The sequence below is a fragment of the Peromyscus leucopus genome, chromosome 10 (assembly GCF_004664715.2).
Source record: "Peromyscus leucopus breed LL Stock chromosome 10, UCI_PerLeu_2.1, whole genome shotgun sequence".
In the NCBI taxonomy this organism is placed as follows: Eukaryota; Metazoa; Chordata; class Mammalia; order Rodentia; family Cricetidae; genus Peromyscus; species Peromyscus leucopus.
Window position 1 is genome coordinate 2,437,237 of NC_051071.1, and position 23,214 is coordinate 2,460,450.

At 47.9% G+C, this 23,214-nt stretch overlaps 1 protein-coding gene across 2 annotated transcripts in view; it reads right to left on the reverse strand.

Moving 5' to 3' along the window:
- Nucleotides 1–23,214, reverse strand: part of Stk32b (serine/threonine kinase 32B) — a 250,839-nt gene that overhangs the window by 6,555 nt on the left and 221,070 nt on the right. For both annotated transcript variants that reach the window (XM_028882359.2, XM_037208892.1), the window contains 4 exons: nt 13,057–13,160; nt 6,905–7,021; nt 3,968–4,093; nt 1,484–1,615 (listed from right to left, as the gene is read on the reverse strand). In XM_028882359.2, coding sequence (XP_028738192.1) covers nt 1,484–1,615; nt 3,968–4,093; nt 6,905–7,021; nt 13,057–13,160 — 479 coding nt within the window. The remainder of the gene's footprint in view (nt 1–1,483; nt 1,616–3,967; nt 4,094–6,904; nt 7,022–13,056; nt 13,161–23,214) is intronic.

Consider the following 23,214-nt stretch of genomic DNA (forward strand, 5'->3'; position numbering starts at 1 on the left):
CTCAGCCATAGTATTTGAACATGGCTTCATCTGAGATCAGGTCTTCAAGTTAAGGAGGCTGAAGCCAATGACTGGTGTTCTTGCATGAGGAGAGAGAGGCCATGTGAAGACGGAGGGGATGATGGAGTTGCCAGCCAGGGAATCCTCAGGAAGCCAGGTGAGCTGAGATGGTGTGATGGTTAGTGACACAAGAGAAAAATGATGAAATAGTCAAAAGGTCAGAGTGCACGCATAAAACATCCACAGGAATGAGAAGCAGAGGAGTGAGCAGGGTGCGGCAATGAGAAACAGAGGAGTAAGCAGGGTGCGGTTGACCCCGGGGAGGGATTGTAGTTTTAAATGATGGTGTAGGTGAAACTGATTATTTCATTGGCTGAGAAAAAAAAATCAAGAAAGCTTCCCATATTCCCCACAGTTCCGATTTATGTTGTTGTCGAATGTGAAGGAGCCTGACTATGTGACCAGGAAAGACAGTGGTGGCTAGAACAATGTCATGGGGTTTAGAACCACCTAGGAGACAAACCTCTAGGCATGCTGTGAAGGAGTTTCTAAACTGGATTAACTGGGGTGGGAAGATCCACTCTAAATGTGGGTCACATGATCTTATGAGCTGGGGTCCCCGAAATGAATAAAAAGTAGAGAGCGAGCTGAGCACCAGCATCCCTCTCTCTCTGCTTCCTGACTGTGGATACAGTGTGAGCGGCTGCCTCAAACCCCTGCTGCCACGCCCTCCCCACCATGATGGACTGTCACAGTGCAGCCTGAGCGGGTGGGGGGGTGTCCCCCTGCAGGATAGACCCCCTCATAAAAGGTGCGCTCTATTTTTCTTGGGGTTCTCTGTGTGGATGGTAAGAGTGTGGGCACTCCCTCTCCAGTCATCCTTGCAGGGATGTGCACTGTAAGAGATTATTTGCATGCTGAAGGCATTTCATTTACTTAAAAAAAAAAAGGTACAGTCAGCCCTCTCTCTGTGACTCTTCCAGATGCAACTGCAGTCTGAAAATGTTGAGAAACAAAATTTCCAGAAGTTTCCATGAAGCAAAACTTAAGATGTGAAGTGCATTGAACACCGTGCAAAAATCCGCAAGAATGAAGTGACGTGTGCGTCCACCCTCCTTAGCCTCACCTGTGCCACAGAGCCCCAGCTGAGTGTCATCGTCCACCATGTCTTACCTGTGCCCTTTGCAGTCAGGCCTGTGTTGGTGAGTTCTGTGTGAAAGAATGATGCCCAACACCAATGTGCACAGCATCTGCACTGTGTCAAGTGACGGAAGGGGTCCCAAAGCAGTTTGAAGCATATGGAGGATGTGCCTGCGTTCTTACCCAGTATGGCGCCATTTTAAACAAGGAGTGTGTATTCTAGTGGGAGCCCTGGCACTAGTCCCCCAAAGTCACAGAGGGGGAAGGGGAAGAGTGGGGTGAGATGTACCTCTAAGAACAAACATCTCCCTCTCCCCCCACAGAACCCCCCTGAGGGGCTCACCAGGGGACAGCTGTCCTTTGTGCTGTCTCTGGATCGATGCTTGGCCAACCTCTTCTTCTTTTTGTGAAGCGGCTTGGATTCTAGAATCATTTCTTCAAGTTCAAACGTGGGGTCACAGTTCAGTCTCCCTTTCTGAAGGAAAGCGGAAAGAAAGAGCATGGCTTGTGGTTATTTTGTCCATCACTGGCTGTGCATCCTTTGCACACAGCCGGGCATCTTCACACTCGGCAATGGCATTAGCTGGCACCCTGGGATGCCCAGTATTTCTCTCTGATGATGAATCAATACAGGCTCAGCACACACACCATCCATTTAGAGACACAGTCTCAGCGGGGGGTGTGGGGGGGAACCACATCCTGTTAGCTCCCTGTGTCTAAAATCAGTGGTTCTCAGCCTTCCTAATGCTGAGACCCTTTAATACAGTTACGACATAACTGTAAGTTTGCTACTGTTATTGATCATAATATAAATATTGGTGTTTTCCAATGGTCATAGGTGATCCCCCGTGAAAGTGTTGTTTGAATCCCACAGGGGTCGTGATCCACAGGTTGAGAAACACTGGTCTAACTCCTGTGGCTGTTTATACATGTAATTTTACTTTATTTCTATTAATTCTTTCATTATAGACACACTCATATGTCATTATTTTCCTTATTCTGGTTTTTCATAATTTAATTTAAATTTTAATTAATGAACTTTTGAGGTTGCCAGGGCTGAGACAGAGTCTTACTATGTAGCACTGGTTGACCACGAACTCGCAGAGATCTACCTGCCTCTGCCTAAGCACCATTTCTGATCAACATCTGTCCAATTCCCTGTCCTTTCCACAGCTGGAGCTGTCCACACTCAGGCCAGGCCCTGCTACAGGCCTGGGGCTCCACCCACCCTGACTTACAGGCCCTGGCCCTCACATCAGGGTTCCAAGACTGTACTTGTGGGTTGGCGTCTTGATGACCCACCCTCTGGCCATGCAGCCCTGTGACTATGTGTTCTGGGTAAGGTAAAGTGACCACATAAACACCTCTGTAGTCACACAGGAATCCCAATGCTGCAGTTCTCTGGTTCTGGGCAGGTTTCCTCACTTCTGGGGCCTCAGGATGATGGGACTTCCAAAGAATTATCTCAGGGTTTCTAGAAAGTACTTCAGTCCTTTCTGTTTTCCATGTCCCCAGGCCTGTGAGGACACAACTTACTGTGACCTAGTTAAGAGGATCCAGGCCAGGTGTGGCCTCAGGGACAGGCAGCCTGCCTCTGAGCACTCGCCTTCAGTTGGGTGGCTCTGGATGACACACAACCTCTGCTCTATGTCTGTCCATCCACCCTTGTGTGGAATATATGGCCTCAAAGACTGCTAGGAGTCTCTGAGACAGACCGGCTAAGCTTCCAGTGGCTGCCCCCTCAAGAATAGATATTTTCTCAGCTGTGTCAAGATGCAGGTACCACCACAGGGATGCTAGCTTCCAACCTGAGTCACAAGCTAGGGTTTGTTGACCACGCCAGTTCAGCCAGGTTGATGCGCTGTCTCAACCCCAGTCAGTGCTGATACACTCATAGAGTGGGAGGAAGATCAGGCTTTGCAGAACTGGGACACATCCTGGCTCTTCCACCACAAGTCACTAAGCCTCCACGAGCCTCGCTTTCCACAGCCGTAAGGTGAGGGTAATAAGGCTGGCATGAGAATACAGGGAAGGACATGTGGGGCTACACCCTGCCTTTCAGTGGGACTCGTACACACAATGACCTCTGTTCTCTTTGTCAGGCTCTACTGTGAGTCCCATGGGCCCGGGCTTCTCCCATCACCATTGACTTCTTGAACGTGGCTAAGAATCCCTTCCCTGTTGCACACACTTGACTTCAGCATTTGCCCTCTCCCAAGGGAAAGCTTGAACTCGGGCTCAAGGCTGTCATCCATTCATTCGCCCACTCAAGCTGCAGCGCTCTGCTGACCTTGTCCCAGGTCATGTTGGGAAAATTACTTCACCTCACCCAGAACACTTAGAAGATCCACTCTTAGGCTGCTGTGAAGCTCCTAGGAGCCAAAGCACGGGAAGTTCTAAGAAGGAAGCAAGCACTGAGCGCACATTCAGCCGTGTTGTCTCTCATCACCCACACATCCACAGTCACATGACAGCGACACACCAAGGCTCTCTAGTGCCTCCTAGAGCATTGCCATGGGCTTTCTGAGATGAGGCCAGTGAGGATGGGCTCTTAGGAAGATGGCAATCTCCCTGTGACCAACCAGCATCTGCGCTAACACAGCCCTTGACACCTGTTTGAGGGGCCGGAGAGCCCAGGGAGGTTCAGCAGCCCATGTGTCCAGTGCAAGAAGCATACCTTGGAAATCCGGTCCAAATATGTTGGCTCTCAGTGAACCATAAATCTGTTGGTACCTTACTTCTGTGACCTTCAGGGAGTTCAGCAGTCAGTGGCAGGGGTCATGCCTAACACAAAGGTGGGGACCTGCTGAAGGGTGGTATGACTCACGTTGGGCACAAAGCCGGGCATCAATGCCTTCTCGAACACTGCATCCCAGTTCATGTCAGCCATGTAGGCCGTATTCTGGATGTCACTGAGGCTGGACAGGCGGCTCTCAGGGTCCTTGGTCAGCAGCTGTGGTCAGAGGGCAAAGGCACTTCTGTGAATGATGCATCCCACCTGAGCGAGCATGGACTTGGAAAATGGAGTCTCACCCAACACGTAGGGCATCCTTGCATGCCACGCTGGGCAGTGAGTGGCCTGCCCCCTCTGGCTTAGCTCTGCAGTGCCAAATACACTCCCAAAGCGAGGGAGGGACTTCAAGGTCAGCTCTTTTTCTCTAAGGTCATCTGGCAGGTGACTCTTGGGGAGAGACTAAGTTTCCAGCCTCCATGCCCCTCTTTGGGGCCAGTCCTCTAAAAAGCAACTTATCCCTGACGTTCACAAAAGCTTCGGTGGGAAAGAACAGGCTGGCCGCCTCATCCCAGGACTTCTGCCTTGGTTTCACAAGAGTGGAACGGAATTTTCCCCCACGAGTTACAAGGTGACCTCTGTGACCTGAGTGAGTGGTTCACTTTGAACTTTTCTTGAAGGCTAGCTTCTGCTAAAGGAGCTAGAGTGCAAAATCAGCTTCAGAGGGTCTGGAGAGATGGGCCTAACAACTGTTAGTAACTCCAGTTCCAGGGGCCGTGACACCCTCTTATTACCTACACAGGCACCAGGCATGTATGTAGAAAAAACATACGTGAAGACAAAACATGCATACACACAAAATAAGCAAACAACAACAACAAAAAGCCCCCCACAGGGCATTGCTTTGCATTGTCTGTTTCTGCATGCACACATATATGTAGATGTGTGTGCATGCATGTGTGTGCATGCGTACGTGGAGGCCAGAGGTTGCTGTGTCATCAATTGTTCTCCATCTTATTTTTTTGTGGCAGGGTCTCTCACGGAACCTGGAGCTTATGGATTTGGCTAGACTGGCCAGCAAGCCTCAGGGAGCCTCCTGTCTCCACCTTCCAAGTACAGCACCCTGCTGCACCCAGACTTTGAGGTGGGTGCTGGGGATCCAAGCTCAGGTGGCCATGCGTGCAAAGCAAGCACTCTGTCGAATGAGCCGTCTCCTCAGCCCCTGCACTGCCTTTTAGAACACTCTAGTTTTCGAGATGCAAGGACCGCCGGTCTAAACTGGACAGGACAGGGCTTAGCCCTGGGACGGCCACCTAAAGGGAATGGCCAATGGCCTGGTGTCCTCCTGAGATCGGCCCTTCTCCTTGCCTTGGAGCAGGAGTGGTAGCAGCTCCCCCACTCCCAGCACAGGGCCAGGGTGAGCCTCAACAGGGTTGTTAAGGACCTGGCATGTGTTAAAAAGGAGCGTGTCACTCGGTGCCAACAAGAAGGGGTCCCCCTTCCCATCACCCCTTCTCTCCCAGTCATTTTTCTCATTACTGTGGCAATCCCTAACAAGGGCCACTTCAGGAAAGGAGGGATTATTTTGGCTCACAGCTCATGGGTACCGTCCATCATGGTGGGGAAAGGATGGCAGCTGTGGTGTGGGGCAGCTGGGAACATTGTGTCCACAGGGAGCAGGGACAAATGGATGCTGGTGCTCAGCTCCCTCCTTGTATTCAGTCCAGGACGCTAGTTGTTGGAGGGCTGCCACCCACATTCAGGGTGGGTCTTCCCATCTCACTTAGCCCAGCCCAGAACTTCCCTCACAGACATGCCCATTGGCTTTTATCTGGGGTGATTCCAGATCTGCCCAGGTGACAGTATTAACCATCACATTGTCCTGACTTCGGATCTCATCTTCCAGCCCCAACACAGCTATAACATCTTGGTGAATTGCTAATTAGTCATATTACTTTAAATGGGTGCCCACAGTTGGTTGCTCTTAACCCTGGCTCCTCACTGGGCGCGGGGGGGGGGCATCTCGAAGCCTTCCATACTGCCAATGCCTGGCCCCTCAGCAAACCCAGTGAGTCGGAAGCTTGGGCCTTGGAGCACCCAGGAGCATCAGCTTGTTCTCAGGACAGCAGTTCTCAACATTTAGCTCCCAGATGCCATCCAAGAAGAGCCTGTTTAAATCTATACCCACTGCTCTGGGAAAGCCCCTAAATATAGGATGCATTAATTGGCAGACACGGTCCTTGTCAGATGTCTCTCACGTGCTGTGGTCCTGATCACTCCATGGGTATAGTTGGGATGTTTCTGCAATGACAGTTGAGACCAACGTGGATGGTTTGGGTACTAATCCCATTTTTGCCTTGCAACATCTCTGTGGTGTAGACTAAATCATTTTGTTTTTATCAAGTCTTGGTTTTCTAGTCTCTCCTGTAGGGACAGTGACCCTGGTCTACTGTCATTATTAGCTTGTGGGGATGAAAGGAGACCAGGACACACTGACCTCCCCCAAGGCTGCTGCTATCACCATCACACTAGTAAAAATTGCTGTGCCTGCCATATGAAATACTTTCCTTGCACCTGAGAACTGGAGGGGAACCTCAGAAGGGGACACCTGGATCTCCTGCCTGTGCTGAACTGAAGAGGCCTCAGAAGTCATGGGAATCAGGATGAGATAGGCAGCTGCCCAAGTCTCTACATCTCACTCAGAAGGCCTGGGGTGGGCATTTCTAGCAGGTTGATATGTGGAGAGTGAACTTGATGCTTTTAGAGCTGGGTCTGTGCTTGGAGATCCAGTATTCATTCTACTAGCAACAATTCCCACCACTAGGAATTCTTAAGGCCCAGCAGGCCAGCAGCCCAATTTAGTAGCTATTTCTGTGAATTAGGAACTTGCAGTGAGCTGGAAAGAGCCTGGGCCATGCTGTCACACACTGCACCATGCTGGGCTTTGTGATCTGTGTATGACCTCATGGCAGCATTTGTTACTGGGTGTTAGTGCACTAGCTGTCCCTTCCCCATGGCCCCCAGACCTCCTACCTTCTTCAGCAAGGCCACCATCCCTTCACACCACATGGAGGAGTAGTGAACACGCTCCACCTTGAACATGTTGAGGATCTCGTCAATGGGTGTGGCCGAGTGGATTTCATATGGCCTCTGTAATAAAGGACAATGCCAGAATCAGAGAGAATGTCTTAGAGAAGGCAGCATCTTCTTGTTTGAAGACTGTGTGATGATGGGTAACGCTTCATATTCCCTTCAAGATGCCATGAACAATTCTCTCTCACAGCAGGGCAGTGCAAAAAGAGGTCATGGAGATGCTGTCTTGGCCATAGGTGGCTGGGGCATCTTGTCTGTGAGTGGGAGAGGTATGACTCACTCTGCTCATGCGGTCACAGACTGGGGTGGTGGTGTCTGCCATTGAGCACCCACAGGGACACCTCTAGTCACAGCCTCCACCTGCTGGAAGGTCAGCCACCACCTATTCCTGTCTTGGCTGAGCAGGTCTATGAATGGGCAGCATGATCACTGCTCCACTGGATGTGAGTTGTGTGTGTATGAATACTGGGAGGAAGCCTATGGAGCTCAGGCTGTGAGAGCAGGAATGCTCTGTGGTCCCTATAGGAGATGGGACAACCAGAGCACAAAGCCACCAACTGGACATGGGCTGGCGACTGGGAGCTGGCCTTGTAGATCATTCAGGACTCTTCTTCCACATCTAGCCTTTCATTAGTTTATTCCACCACCACTAATGCCTCCGCATACACTGGAGACATAGGATGCCAGGGAACAAGGCATCCCCATTTCCATCCTTACTTTAAAAGCCAGGAAACGAAGGCTCAGAGATGGGGCTTCCCAGAGACTCTGATGCTCTTTCCCTGCTCTCTCTAGAAACCCAGGTGAGGGATCAACCAGAGGTCAAAGGGCAGGCTTTATGTCACTGACATTTGAGTTTCTACTGTCTTGGCCACTCACCAGCTCTCCTGAGTTCTGCATTTCCATCCAACCTCCAAGGAGATTCTCTCTGATATCTGAAATCCTCCCCACACCTGGGAGGAGCAGACTGGCTACACCAACACTAGCGGTAATCACGGGAACTCTGTATTCAAGTGTACATGCATGCATGTGTATACATGTTTGTGGTGTGCCTCTGTGTAGGCCAGATGTCAAGACTGAGTGTCTTCATTTTCCCTCTACCTGGTTTCTCTTACTCAACCTAGAGCTCCCCAGATGGGTTAGGCTAGCTGGTCAGAGAGTTCCTGTGAGTCTCCAGTTCCTGCCTCCCAAGCCCTGGGGTTTCAGGTACTTGCCACTGCACCCAAGTTTCTTTTACAGAGATTCTAGGGGATCAAACTGAGGTTCTCATGCATGGGTATTGCTTGACTGACATTTAAAGGGTCTGGGGAACTGTGACAAAGGTGTTCCTAAGGCCCAGGTTCCGGGTTCAGCCCTCCTCAGTTTGGGTGGGCATGGAGACACAGACCTTCCTCCGAGTTACACAGCGAGTATTACAGCTCATATCGCATCTTCTCATGGCGCCGGATTTCACTACGGCTTTGTTCTCATCGTCCTTAGGACTCTCTGATTCAGAAGCTGCTGTCTTTAAAGGGTAAGTGATGGCGAAGCCTGCTGGCAAAAGTGGTTTCCGGCAGCAGGAGACTGGGTCGCTTATTCCAGAGTGCAGGTATGTCTTTATTCAGGGAAACTCATTTTTTAAAAAAGGCAATTTGCCATGAGATAGGAGACATAGAGGGAGAGAATTGGCATAGGCCTAGAGTGGGGCTGGCAGACCATCGGAGTCCATGACATCCTCTAATCTCTTTACTCAGAACAACTGTCCTTTAGGCAACTTGAAACTCCAAAGCCTGAGAATATTTTCCCTCTGGAACTGGTGGATGATCTTCACAGAGACTCTAAGTCTGGGGATTGATGAGAAAGCCAGAACCACCCCAGGATGTGCCCTGGAAAGAGCAGACTTGCCGCCTGGGCTCCCATCTCCAGGCACTGTGCTCTGTCTGCTTTGCTGAGACAAGTCAGCAGCCGCCCCTCCCTGCTTCAGGCCGAGCCATGCACTAGGGTGCACATGGCAGTTCTGGGTCCTGTACTTGAGCCCCTCTGTATAGGGTGCTCCAGATGTCTTTCCTCTATTAACTCGACCTCTCTGTACCCCGATATTTTCACTTAACAGTCCCCAAAAGGTGCTAGCTGGAACCAAAAGTGAAGGACAACCCAGGGAGGCAAGTTGTTGGCGGTCACGCTAAGAGGTCCTGACTAGGTCTCCAAGCCTCACCCTCTACCTATAGAGAGCTCCCTTGCATTGTGGTCTCCCAGGAAGGCGTCACTCAGTCCTCTTGATCACCAATGGCAGAGGATCTCAGTCCAGGGCAGTTTACCCCCAGGAGATATTGGGGTGTCATAACTGGGTGATGGAGGTTTCTTCTGGTGCCAGTGTGTAGAGCCACATTGCAGATCACCTCATGACCAGTCTCTACCTCAAAGGATGGCCCAGCCCAAATGTCCACATCACTGGGGTTGAGCCGCATATACTAGATCTGCCCTTGTAGCAGAACCTGGAAACACATGGTGCTCAATATATAGTTACCATTTTGTTACTTCGCTGCCTAAGTCCAAGGTGGTGGCACTGTACCATCCACCTCGTCAACCCCAACACCCCAGGGCTCTTTATCGAAGTCCCCTGCCCATCCTATGATAGATGGCAGGGTTCAGTGACAGCTGAGTCCACCTCAGTCTCTTCTCTGTCCTGCTCACACTGTTGTCGACAAATCACAGACAAGCCAGCTTAGATGTCACTCAGAGTCTTCCCAACTGTGTCCTCAATGCCCGAGCGGCATCCACGGCTCCTGTGACACCATTCTGCTATACGCTAACATCGTCATCAGCACTCTGCCCCTCAGCCCCAGGCTGCCAGGGCTCTGGTCACATTTTCCCCCAACTCCAAGGTGACTGTGTTCATTATCTCCCTTTATGAATGAGGAAGCCAGGGCTCAGACCAGGTAAGCATGAATTACAGTGTGGAGAAGCATTTATGTCCCCACACCTGCAGCTCTATCATCTAATAGATGGCAGCCAGGCTGGACCCAGCCTCTGCCCCCAGAGCCTGTGTAGTGTGTGAAGGGTGCCAAGCTGGGACGGTCATAGCAGGCCACTCTGGGTGGGAGGCTTGTGGAAGTTGGGAAGCTGGGGTTTGTACAGTGCTGATCTCCAGGTGCCACGCTGTGCTGGGTAATTTATATCTCTAGGTCGTTAAGTCTCCACACATCCCTCCTGGGGAGAATGACTGTTAGTGTATGAGGAAGGCTGACAGAGGATCTGACTGCCTAGAAGCCCTGCTTAAGGTCACCGCTGGGGTCCCTGATGAGCCAGTGAGGTTCCTCTCAGAGCCCCTCTCCTTGTTAGAAGGAAGCAGCTCTCCATTGAATGCTAAGGGAAACTCCCTGTCGGTTACGGCTATGTGAAGTGGCTTCTCTCTGCAGGTAAGGAGCCCCCTGGATCACAAAGGTGATATCTGTCAGGGTGGTGTCCAGGTAGGAGGGACAGTGTCTGCACTGCAGGTCACTAAGTCTCTTCTGTAGGGGTGTGGCCAGGGGCACAGTCTCCTTACGCCTCCTCCTCCTCACTCCACTCTGCCTTTTCTGTTAAAGCTCCAAGCTGACAGAACCTTGCTCTGTGGGAACTATGATCATGAGTGGTGCTCACCTGGGTGTTTTTTTTCCCCACCAAGGCAGGTTTGTAGGGCAAGAGCTGAGATTCTGCTCTGAGTTCAAGAGAAGCCATCTCCTCTTGCCCAGATTATAAATAAGTTCTCTTTGCTTGCACAGGAGACCAGGTCCCTCTGTTTTTCCTGTTTGGTGCCCAGCTCTTTCTGAGGGAGACAGCTGGTTTTTGTCAGATGCAGCGCATTTCTGAGAGCTTGGCCAACAAGCCACACTAGTAGCACACTTCCTCACCTGCCTTTCCTGGAGCTCCCAACTCTAAGCTCCTAGAACTCACAGGAAAGCTCATGACTACTTTCTTTTGTCTTTGGGAAGCAAGTTCTGTTAGAACCCTGTCACCACCAGGGGAACTAAAGTCCAGGAAGAAGCATGATTTCTCAGTCCACAGTCTACAAGTAAAGTGAAGAAGGTGAGGGGCCATTGGACTGGCCGTTTGACTAAATTAGTGGTCTCCAGTATAAACACCAGAAAGCAAGCTATACCATAACTCACTGCCCCTTGGATGGGCAATTCTGCCATGCAAAGACAGTTGGGAGAAAGGTCACCCAGCTCCTAACAGGTGCTCTTTTTGGTAGTACATCATTTCATTGTCCCGTACCAAAGGCCTTCACTGACCCCGCGACTCTCTCTCTTCCCTTGAAAGTGGTCTCTGAGTAGAAAGCTCACAAGAATGAGAAATGAGGAACTTAATTTTGAAGAAGCAGGCTTTCTTCCATCCTTGGGGCATTTTGCCAAGCCATTACTGGCAACTGTTCCGGCCCTTGAGGAATAATTGACAGCATCATTTCTGCTGGCAGGCTTCCTCTTGCTGAGGGCCACTGTGTACCAAGGTCACCTGCATGATGGATGGCATAAAACTGCAGCCTCTGGGGGACAAGCATCCTGGTTCATCTGGAGTTGGGAATGCTCACATCCCCTGATGGCCTCAGAACCAAAAAGCACCTGCCAGAAACAAGTGAGCCCATGGAGCACGGAGTCTTTCTTTCAGTGCCCAAGGAAGCAAACAAGTTCTCATTTTCGCTGCATTCTGAAAATGCCATGCACCTTAATTAAGTTTTTGAGGAATTCATGGGAAATAATTGAGTCCAAGAGCAAAAAAAAAAAAAAAAAAAAAAAAAAGCTGGCTGAACTAGAGTCAGTTACAGGCTGCTTTCATCATTCATTCATTCAAGAAGTATTCATTCATTCCCCATTATCCTAGAGAAAGGATTCTCCCCCACACAAAAACCAAGACCCTGCCTTCAGGTCATCACAAGGGAACCCACAGAAACAACTAACCTGGGCTCATAGGAGCTCACAGAGTCTAGACCCACAGCAAGGAAGCCAGCATGGGACCAACCTAGACCCCCTACATATATGTGACAGTTGAGTAGCTTGGTCTACTTGTGGGACTCCTAGCAGTGGGAGCAGGGGCTGTCCCTAATGCTTTGGCTGGATTTTGGGAACCTATTCCTCATACTAGGATGCCTTGCCAGCCTTAATACAAGGGGAGGAGCTTATTCCTACTTCACCTTGATATGCCATGCTTTGTTGATACCCATGTGAGGCCTTCCCCTTTCTGAACAGAAACAGAGGAGTGGATGTGTGTGTGTGTGTGTGTGTGTGTGTGTGATCAGAGTGGAGGTGGAGGTGGGGGGGTAGGTAATGGGAGGGGAGGAAAGAGGGGAACTTTGGTTGGGATGTAAAATAAATGAAAACATTTAATTAATAATAATAAAAAAATATCCTGCCTTCATGGAAGCTGCCCTCTGTTATCATGAATATGCATATGTGTAGATGAATGCAAAACCATGTCAGACTTGAAGACAGTGGGATTAACAAGTTTTGTTTTGGTCAATGGAGCCACAGATACCGGTCCAGGGGCGAATGTCCTCTAACACCAGCTCCACAAAACATCTCTGTAACATGACTGAGAAAATCGTGGGCCCGGGAGTTGAGATGACATAATTTCCCAACAATACTTGTGTAAAGAAAACACACTCCAAAAGTAGTTTGGTCACAAGAGTTTTGGTTTGAATAAAAATATGAACTATTGGTTGTTAGATGCCACCACCATCTTCAGAAATTGAGTGAAAATGAGTCAAAAATAAAAACATGCACTGACTGTCCCAGATCATCCTTAGAGATTCCTGGGTTGTGTATTTGGGAAAGATATGGGGGGAAATGAAAGAGAAAAAACAGAGAGAACACCCAGTCAAGTGGGCAACTGTCATTTCAGAGGTGGGAGTTGTAAAGTAGGAGGCTAGGATGCTTCATCCTGGGTCATTCATTCATAGACCTTCTGTGACTTCCTTCCCTGGGTGGGAGGAAGGATCTGTTTCCCTATTAAAAGAGTGAATGGCTGGGCCAGAGCTCCCTGAGGGGTAGCTAGAATCCTGGTCCAGTACCTCCTCTTGGCATCTCACCAACCTTGCAGATTGATGCTCCCTCTGCCACATCATATTCCACAGGACTTACCCAACCTCGTAGCAGCTCATAGGCCGTGACACCCAGGGACCACCAATCCACAGGGTATGAGTACCCGGGGCCTCCATCCATGTATACCTGGAAGACTTCTGGGGCTGCAAATGATAAGGCAAAGAGAATATCAGTCATATGCTGCCTTGGGCATAGGGAGACAAGCCTGCTGGTACTTTGTCCACTGTCATCAGCAACTGCCCCTGGGGAGCCACAGCAGGCTTGGGACCAGAGCAGAAAGGGGCTGAGTGTGTGTCCCCATGGTAAGAGCCAGGGAGGTGCATGGGCATGAGTCAGGTTGGGAGACCCTAGCATAACTCACACCTATAATGGAAAGTAAGACCTGAGCACATATTGCTTCCATATTCTGCCTCTGTATTAACATGGGCCAGATGGCCAGGTACAAGGATGTGGAGCACTCTGCGCCTGTGCCAAGCTCAGGAATGATGCAGGCAGTAAGTCAGACCGAGAGCAGACAGAGTGGAATTCTGGTGGCGAAGACAGGAGATCGGGGGCAGCAGCTGCTGTAGGGCAAAGGAAGTATTTTTGAAATGGGATAGAAGAGAAGGTTGAAGAGCAGCGTGGAGGTGCTTACCCGCCCCAGGATGGCACAGTTGGCATGGCTAATTTGATGTCATGTGAATTTAGTCCCCCATCTGTTCTAGGAAGCAACACATGTGACTGAAGCTGTCAGGACTTCATGTGGCACTTGGGACAGTGAGGAGAGATTGGATCAGGGCAAGGGTGGCTGGATTCTCATGAGTATACGACCACTCTGAATCTGGAGCTTAAATCTGATGAGCAATCAGATCCCAACGGGCTTTTGTCTGTTTTCTGCTCTAGCTTCTGTTTTCCACTCACTCGGCATTTTTGTGGGGTGTTCTCAACCATAAACTTCCCTTTCCTTGAAACCACAGCCTCTGGGGACATGCTACCATTGGACACCTTTAAGATGAGGCAGAGGAGGTTCAGAGAGAGCTGTGGGTATGAGGGAGTCACACAGATAAGACAAGGAAAGCTGAGTAGTGCTTCCTACTATGGCCAAGTCCCTGTCTGACCAACGTCCTTTCAGTATGGGGACATGTTCTACCACATTGGAGATACAATTATGAGTTTGAGAAAATGGCTCCTTGTTCTTTTTTTCTTTTCTTTTCTTTTCTCTTCTTTCCTTCCTTCCTTCTTTCTTTGTTTCTTTCTCTTTCCTTCCTTCTTCTCTCTTTTTTCCCTTTCTTTCTTCCTTCCCTTTCTTCTTTTTCTTTCTTTCCTTCTTTCTTTCCCTTCCTTCCTTCCTTCCTTCCTTCCTTCCTTCCTCTCCTTCTTTTCTTTCTTTCTTTCTTTCTTTCTTTCTTTCTTTCTTTCTTTCTTTCTTTCTTTCTTTCTTTCTCTCTCTCTCTCTCTCTCTCTCTCTCTCTCTCTCTCTTTCTTCTTTCTCTTCACTGAAGACCCAACTGGCTATGTTGGAAACAGTAAGATAATGGGGTTTGGCTGGAGCAAAGTTTAACATATCCTTTTTGTCCTTGCCTGTTTTGGCAAATGTGGACAGTAATTATGGTTTATCCATTGGTGTATTGATTAGCTTTGTGAACTTGACACAACCTAGAACCATCTGGGAAGAGAGTCTCGGTGAGGGACTATCCATATTGGGATGGATTATTTTAACTAAGTTAATTGATGTGGGAAGATCCTGCCAACTGTGGGTGGCGCCATTCCCTAGGCAAAAAGTCCTGAGTTGTATGAGTGGAGGAACTATTCTGAGCACAAGCAAGTGAGCATTCCTACACTCATTTCTCTCTGCTCTTGCCTGAGCAGCTCTTGTCTCAAGCTCCAGCCTCTGTGACTTCCCCACAGTGATGGACTGTAACCCAGAAGTGTGGGCTTAAATAAGCCCTTGCTCCCCAAAGCTGCTTTATGTCAGGGTGTTCTATAACAGCAATACAAATGAAGCTAGAACAACTAGATGGCTGGGATAATTCAGCAGCTGCCTGCAGAACATCTGGCTCACGTTGCACACTCTCTAAACCTCAAGCCTTATGAATGACAGTCTTACTGTTACCCAAACTTCTCCCTTATCTATCATGATCAGTCATCCTACCACCCACCCAGTTACAAACAACAGAGCTTTAGAGACCCCCCCAAACCCCACCCTCCCCAGGCCTATGGGTTAGCTTTCTTCAAATGCTGTAGGTTCTGAATTTTCAGCTTTGTTTTTGTACGTCCTTTCCTACCTATCCCCAGATCAGACAGATTCCAAAGTCAGTGAGCTCACTTGTTCCTTACTCAATCCCATCATCAAGGCAGCTATTCAGCTGGCTAGAACCTCTGAGAATTTACTTTTCTCTACCATAACCCACACAATCCATCTACTTGTCTGTCTTCTCTGGTCCTGGGGGATCTGGGAGAGGAAGGGTTGCACACTATGCGGCCCCAGGGCCTGGATACTATGGTCTAGTGATAGCTTCACGGGTATACCCTGGGTACAAGGCACCAAGTGTTCCTTGGTGCTTCTCGCGAGTTCCTGTCATGTCCATAGTTCTTAGCACACTTGAGACTCAGTGTAGAAGCTGCAGGAGATGGATGCTGCCAGGCTGCTGTGAGTGGAGGTTGACAGATGTTTACAGTTGCGGGGAAGCTGGTCCCCACTCCCCCTCCCTCTGCACCCTTGTGGCTGATGACAGAACAGAACCGCTGATGTCATAATCCCTGTACAGCTGCTTGAGTGGTTCAGAATCACAGTGCTTGGATTCGGGGGCCAGGTGGGAGTCAGGGACCTGACGAAGTCCTGGCACGCATTGCTTATGAATGACAGCGCTGTGACTGCCAGCTGCTCTCAAGGCTTGTGCATAAATTGAATCCTTTCACCACTCAGCGAGACAGGTGCAGAAGGCACTCTGTGATGAGGACGCAAGCAAGAGGGGGGCGGTGGGCTGAGTGGCAGCCCCCCAAGTCCCAGCCCCAGCGCTTGTGAATGCCATCACATTATGAAATGAAGAGTCTCATAGTAAAATCATCCTGTGTTTAGATTTTATTCTAAATTCCATGACTAATGTCTTGATAAGAGAGATGAGGGATGATTTAAGACACAGGATGGCCATGGGAAGATGGAGGTAGAGCATGGAGTGAGGTACCACAAGCTACCTGGATCTGGAGAATGTGGAGGGATCCTTCTCAGAGCCTTCCAAACAGGCATGGCTCTACTACACCTTGCTATCTCAACTCCAGTTCTGGAATTTTAAGGAACAGTTTCTCTCTGGTTTTAACTCTGGCTCATGAAAATTTGTTCTGCAGCCACAAGAAGCTATGACAAGGTAAGGGACTTGCCAGGATCGCCCATCTAGCTTGGCAGAGCTGGGATCAAATGGTTCTCAGGTTCCTGAAACCAGGGCTCCCCACCCCCTCATGCTAGGAACTGCCAGGAGGGACTGGGTTGCCTGGGGGTTAGGGCTCTGGCTCTTCCCCTGACATCTTTCTCTCTGCAGTGGGTACTTTACACACTGTGCCCACTAGGTTTCCCCTGGCTCTATGGCTCTGGTCCAGCTCAAAGACAGCTCCTAGGAGAGAGAGGCGGCTCCATTGTTGGCTCATTCCTCATCTTTGCTCAGGCACTGCCTTTGGTTGGACATCCATTGTTGCCTCCTGTCTCCTGCATCCAGCTCCACCACCAGAACCTTCTGACCCTCTGTCTGTCCTTCTTGAGGATGAGTGGGTCCCACTTTCTGCCATGTAATACAGACCACAGCAATGTACTGGTACCAAACATCTTACTGCCAAGCCAGCTGCTGCATACATGGTCCCCTGTAATGCTGCCAGCCCAGGGAAGGCTAACCAATGCCCAAGGAGAAAAGACCTGTCTTGGAATCATGAGGTCCAGCTGCACATTCCTGCTTGGTTTCCCAGAACCTTCTAAGTGCCAGTATGCTCCGGCAATGTCCAAGGAGCCCAACTCAATTGCATGAATTGGCAATATCTCAGCAGGATCCTGGTACTATTTTGTTTTTTTTATCTCTTGGGGCACTACAGGATACTGGTTCAGGGAACCAGTCTAGATGCGTCTCCAATTATGCAATCTGCTTGCAGTTTCCAGGCTGTACAGAAGTCAGTGGAGGCCTGAATACCAACAAAATATGCTGTTTGTTTTCTCCCTATAGCTACCTACTAGGACAAGGTCTCATTTATAAATCAGGTCCACTAAGAGACTAACAGCAATAGCAAATGATAAAATAGATGTTAATGATACATTGTCCTGAGAATTATGTGAATGTGTTCTCTCTTTCACTCTGAAGAGATCTTATTACACCTTATTCTCCTGTGATGATGCAAGATACACAATGAGGTGATGGGAGGTGGGTAAAGTATAGGGTAGTTTATCAGGGTCACTTCAATACAAGAACTACCATATGGTTGATAGTCTACCAATAACTTAGACATCTAGGCAACTGGTGGGAAGATAGTGTGTACAGCATAGATACACTGCACAAAGTTGATTCACCTGTCTCCTGGGCTGGGGGGTGTGAGATTTTACCGTACTACTAAAAACACAGTTTAAAACTCAAGCCCACCTACCCATGCATCATCATACTATGTATATTTTTATATTTCTAAATATCTCCAAATCACTCCATTAAATCTGCTGAGTGAATTTGAACCCAAAACCAAGATTTTTTTGTTTGAAATTTGAAAATTACATCATTTATTTATTTGCTTAGTATGTGTGTGTATCAGAGTGCCACAGTATATACATGGAGATCAAAGAACAACTTGTGGGGATCAGCTTTCTCCTTCTACCTTGTGACTCCAGGGGGTTAACCCTAGTTGTCAGATTTGATGACAAGTGCCCTTACTCACCTAGCCTCCAAACCAAGACATTCTATGAAGTTCCACGCATGTTACATGTGCATAAATTAGGGTTTCCATATAACCTAAAAAAAACACACGTGGCCTTACCATTACCACCCACATTAATAAACATTTGTCAGTGTACCCATGCTGTATATGCTACCCTCCCATTGGTTACTGGTCATCCATCTACATTATCAGATGAGCTATCACCATATGGCAGTATGTATATTTAAGGAATACACAAGAAACTTTGGGCTTTGGTCACGTTACCAGAAGTATCGTTTGCTTTTTGCTGTCCCCTGTGGACCCATCACAATGCTGGGTGCATGCTGTCCACCCCGTGGACTCCTGGGAGTCCACTATGGGTACATGGGATGGACTTGGACACCATGGAACCTTTGACTGCACACCCAGCATGTGCAGAACTAGAGTTCCATAGCAAGATCAACCTCACCACCCACTAACTGCATCGACTGGCAGCCAAGCATTCCTTCCAAGGCAGGGTTTTAATTGAAATGAGTTTCTGTGCCAAAGGGCATCAGGCCATCACACAATTGGCCTTCCAGAAATACAAAGGACACATGGAGTTTGGTGAGAGAAGTTGTCTTTCTTCCCCCAGAAATGTAAGTATACACTTGGTAGGATTTGCCACCCAGGCTGACCACCCAGAGTTCACTTCCTTATTCCACTAAAAATATGGAAAACTACAATCACCTCCTACGTTACCCTGCCTCACCTGCTGTTCAGCTCCATGGATGCTGCTGAAGGTTTTGGTGTGCACTGGAGTGTGAAAAGCTATTTAGCATGTAGCCTGCCAGCTGACAGGCTGCCTGAGTCTGTCGCTTCAGGTAATTATGCCCTTCTGGACTGTGAACACAGTCATTGCATTTCAGCTAGGAGGGGACCTTTGAAATCATTTCTCTTCTCTCCTCAGTGTTCCACAGAGGAGCCAAGGCCTGGGAGTTCAGTGTCATCTGGTCCACCGGGGACCAGAAAAGGCCTCCTCCTCACTGCTTGTCATGGCAGTGTCTTCAGCGAGGCATCCCAGCCTCCAGAAGCCCCATCCCTAGGCACCGCCACCATGGGTCCTTCAGTCCTTCACATCAGCCTGCTCAGGCAGACTTCCCTTTCCAGCTGGCCCTTCTCCTGGATCGCAGCTGATGCCAATGGTTTGTTCATTTGCACAGTCAGAAACCTGGAGCCCCTGTGGACTTGACCCCCTCTTTCAGCCTCTGTCACTGATGACTTGATCACTCCCCTAGACGCTTCACTTTTTCCTTCTAGAAATTTCTTCTCTGGCCTCTCTAAGTTCTGTGTTGATCTTTCATCATCCCTGTCCCCTTAACTTTACCTTCATGTACCCAGAGAAATCTAAGTACATTCAGTGAACAAAGAGATCATGCATACAAAGTAGTCACTTGTCACGCACGACTCGGCTCACTTTCCACACTTACACATACATTGCTTGTGTGAGCCACTTAATTCCTTATTTGTACTTCAGTTTCCTCTCCTGTCAAAGGGATAACAAATTTTTCTATGTAACACTTATTAATTTGCAATAAAATGCAACCACCACCACCACAGGCTATTGGTTTCTTTCTGGGGTTGTTAGTAGCATTTGTGGCAACAGGAAACTGTTTTTGTTAAAGTGTAAGACATTTCTCAGCCATAGACCATTAGGATTTCATTAGGATTGAGAGTGGACTTATGATGGCCACAGAGTATACAGTAAGTACTCAATAAATGCTCTCCGATAGCTATTGTCCTTGTGTTATCTCATGTTCAAACCACCTGCTTTAAATTATTGCAAAATTGCCCACTTACTCTACAATAAATTTCAAAATCCTTAGCACGAAAGCTTCCTGAAAACAGGCCCTAGTCACCCACAGCCCCCTTTCTGGCCACGGTCCACATTGGACCCATTGCATCAAAGGAAACGCTGGGACGCGCTTTTAGACATCTATGGATTGTTTATACTCTTTGCAATTTTATCTTGCTGGCGATGGTACCCAGGGCCTTGTGCCTGCCAGACAAGCTCTTTACAATCGAGCTCCACACAACCCTGAATTATCGTCTGCTAATCTTTACCCATGTGCCATCCTTACTAGTTCCCATTCATACTTAAAGACCCAGGCTAACTTTTACATCCCCTGAAGAATAATAACCCAGGCCTTTGCTAGCCCACACTTTTTTTCTTCCTGTGTTTAAAAGCCCAGTATGCCCACCTGTGCTCTGGATTCTTTGCTGAGTCTCACCCCGTCCTCACAGGGATCACACTAAATTGATGCACAGAATCTGTGTCTGTCTTCCTCACTGTTCCTGAACTGGCTGAGTTTGGGAGACGACTAAATCAGCCCCACAAAGTTGAGTGCTCAGTGCCTCACAGTGGCAGAGGAGCTAAATCTTGGAGACCTGGCTTCCAACCTCAGTGTCTTTCACTTTCTGGTGGTCATTCGTCAAACGTTAAGCCTCTGAGTAAGTCTCAGGCTCCCTGGACTAATGACAGTCCCCACACTACAATGAGAACATGGGACAAGCTTTCTTTTGGGGTTGGTGTAAAGCAGGTTCTCAGCAGATGTGAGTTGGCTTTTAATACTGCCGTCTGTCTTTACATGGGTAATGAATGGGAACCCCAGCTCACCCAGGCACCTATTATACATGGTCTCTAGACGATTCAAGCGCTTGGTCATAATTCTTTGTATTAAAGTGAACCACTAACTGTGGAAAATAGAGAGAAGCAGTGGACATGGGAACTCTCTGAGTTCCTCAAGGGTCATTTAATTTTGTTTGGGTCTTAGCTGGCCAACTCAGGTATTACTTACTTACATATTAATTTGCAATAAAATGCAACTACCACCACCACCACCACAGGCTATTGGTTTCTTTCTGGGGTTGTTAATAGCATTTGTGGCAACAGGAAACTGTTTTTGTTAAAGTGTAAGACATTTCTCAGCCGTAGACAATTAGGATTTCATAGTCTGTGTGGGAAGAGGAAGGGGAGAGGAAGTCTAATTGGCTAAGTAAGAAATAGAGAAGCTCTGATAAGAGGCAGAAATGAATCATGAACAGTGTCTGGAAAAGCACTTCCTGTTAAATGGGTCAGATTCTTCTAGTAGAGTGGATAAAAGATAAACATGTGTTGTCTAGAAGAGTAGGATGTGCTCATAACTGCTCAGCCATCTCTCCAGCCCTCTGACTTGCAGTAGTTCTGATGGGAAGAGCAGAGACACAGCACATTTAACAGTTAACATGTGAAGCAGAGGATGATTTCTAAACAGCAGCATCTCCTATAGAGACATTCATTTACATATGGACGGAATAGCTTGCATTCAAGTGTCCCAGATCAGATCGGTTTTGACTTCAGATTGATTCAGACTGTGGGATGTTTGCACATATGGAGAGGCATGTCCAGGGTAGGTACAGGTCCCAAAATGAAATTAATAGTTCTCGTAGCCTCATGCACATAGCATGCAAGTAATTCTACAAAGTTCTAGGACACCCGCCTTTTCACTGTGACCTGTCACATGAGGTCAAGTATAGAAGGTTTTGTTCATGGTATCATGTCATCACTTACAACATTTTGAATTTGGGTTTTCTATTCTAGATCAGGGATGCTCATCCTGCAGACTGCTACTTAAAGGGTTCTTGGACCTCTGTTTGTCCAAGTGGATGCTATTTAACATCTTCTGGTGAACTCGCTACAGAGCCCTAAATTGTACCATGAGATGCAGGCACTGTGTGATCTATTCTGGCCTCACTAAGTTCATCTTCCTTGCTTGTTGGCCAAATCTTTTCTCTTAGATGCCCTCTGTCAATCAACTCCTTGCCTAAGGGTCCTGGTGAACATAGTCCAACTCCTTGCAATGCTCTCTGTGCCTCCTGCTGAACAATGCTGACATACCTTTCAGAATCAAGTCAAAGTATGACTTCTCATACTCTGGGCTCCTCCAGTCTCATTTCTCCACCCCATCAATACCTCTATTTTCTGTCAGAGTTCTCACAAAGATCTTAAATAATTCTGCACTGTTGTAGCACCAAAGTTGGAGTGTCACATCTAGCCTATGATGATAAATTTTGATAGTGATTTTGACAGAATCTAAGATTTTTTAAAAGAGATTTATTTTTATTTATGAATTATGTATATGTGTCTCTGTGTGGGCATATGCACCTGAGTGTAGTGCCTGCAGAGGCCAGAAGAGGGCATCAGATCCTTCAGAGATGGAAGTACAGGTGGTTGTGGTCTGCCTAATGTGGGTGCTGGGAATTGACTGAGATCCTCTGGAAGGGCAATCTTAACCAGTGAGCCACATCTCCAGTCCCATTTTGTGAGATTCTTAAGCCAAATTTCAAAACAGTTTCTGTTGAGTGATGTAAAACTAGCATCCTCTCTATACTTGCTTTTTAAAGTATAAATACTAAGCTAAGAGTGAGGTTCAAAGAGAGTGATAAATGATGATTACCTCAAACTCAGGTAGCAGAAAAGGGATGGAGATCAAATGGGATGAGAGAGGAGAGGGCTAGATGGTGGCTTTAAATTCACCACGGTCATGCTATACAAGGTATTGGATTCATTAGAGAATTTAGCTGGCACATCAACATTAAAATAATAATGTAAAATTCCTAAATTTTTGGAAATGTTCATAACAGAATGTGACCATAATATGTCAAAATTATGTGGACACAGCTAGAGCTGGACTTAGTTCCCTGCATGTAATGCTCATATTGCAAGAAAGACAAGTCTCCAGTCAGTTATCTGAACCTCCACATTAGGCAAGTGGACTAAGATCAACAAGGTAACCTAAGTGAGCAGAGGAAGTAATAAAGATGAGAGGAAAATGGATACGACAGAAAGTAAGAAAAAAATAGAGAGAGACAATTAAGATAAAAACTGGTGCTTAACATATACACAATGGAATACTACTCAGCAGAGAAAAACAATGACATCATGAGGTTTGCAGGCAAATGGATGGATCTAGAAAAAAATCATCCTGAGTGAGGTAACCCAGACTCAGAAAGACAAATATGGTATGTACTCACTCATAGGAAGATGCTAGATGTGGAACAAGGATGACTGGACTGCTACTCACATCACCAGTGAGACTACCTGGAAAACGGGACCCCAAGAAAGACACGGAGAAATGGATGAGATCTACATGAACAGCCTGGACATGAGTGGGAGCAATGAAGGGCGAGGGTCGAGGGAAAGAGAGCGGGAGATCCTAGCTGGATCAAGAAAAGAGAGGGAGAACAAGGAATAGGAGACCATGGTAAATGAAGACCACATGAGAAAAGGAAGAAACAAAGAGCTAAAGAGGCCCACAG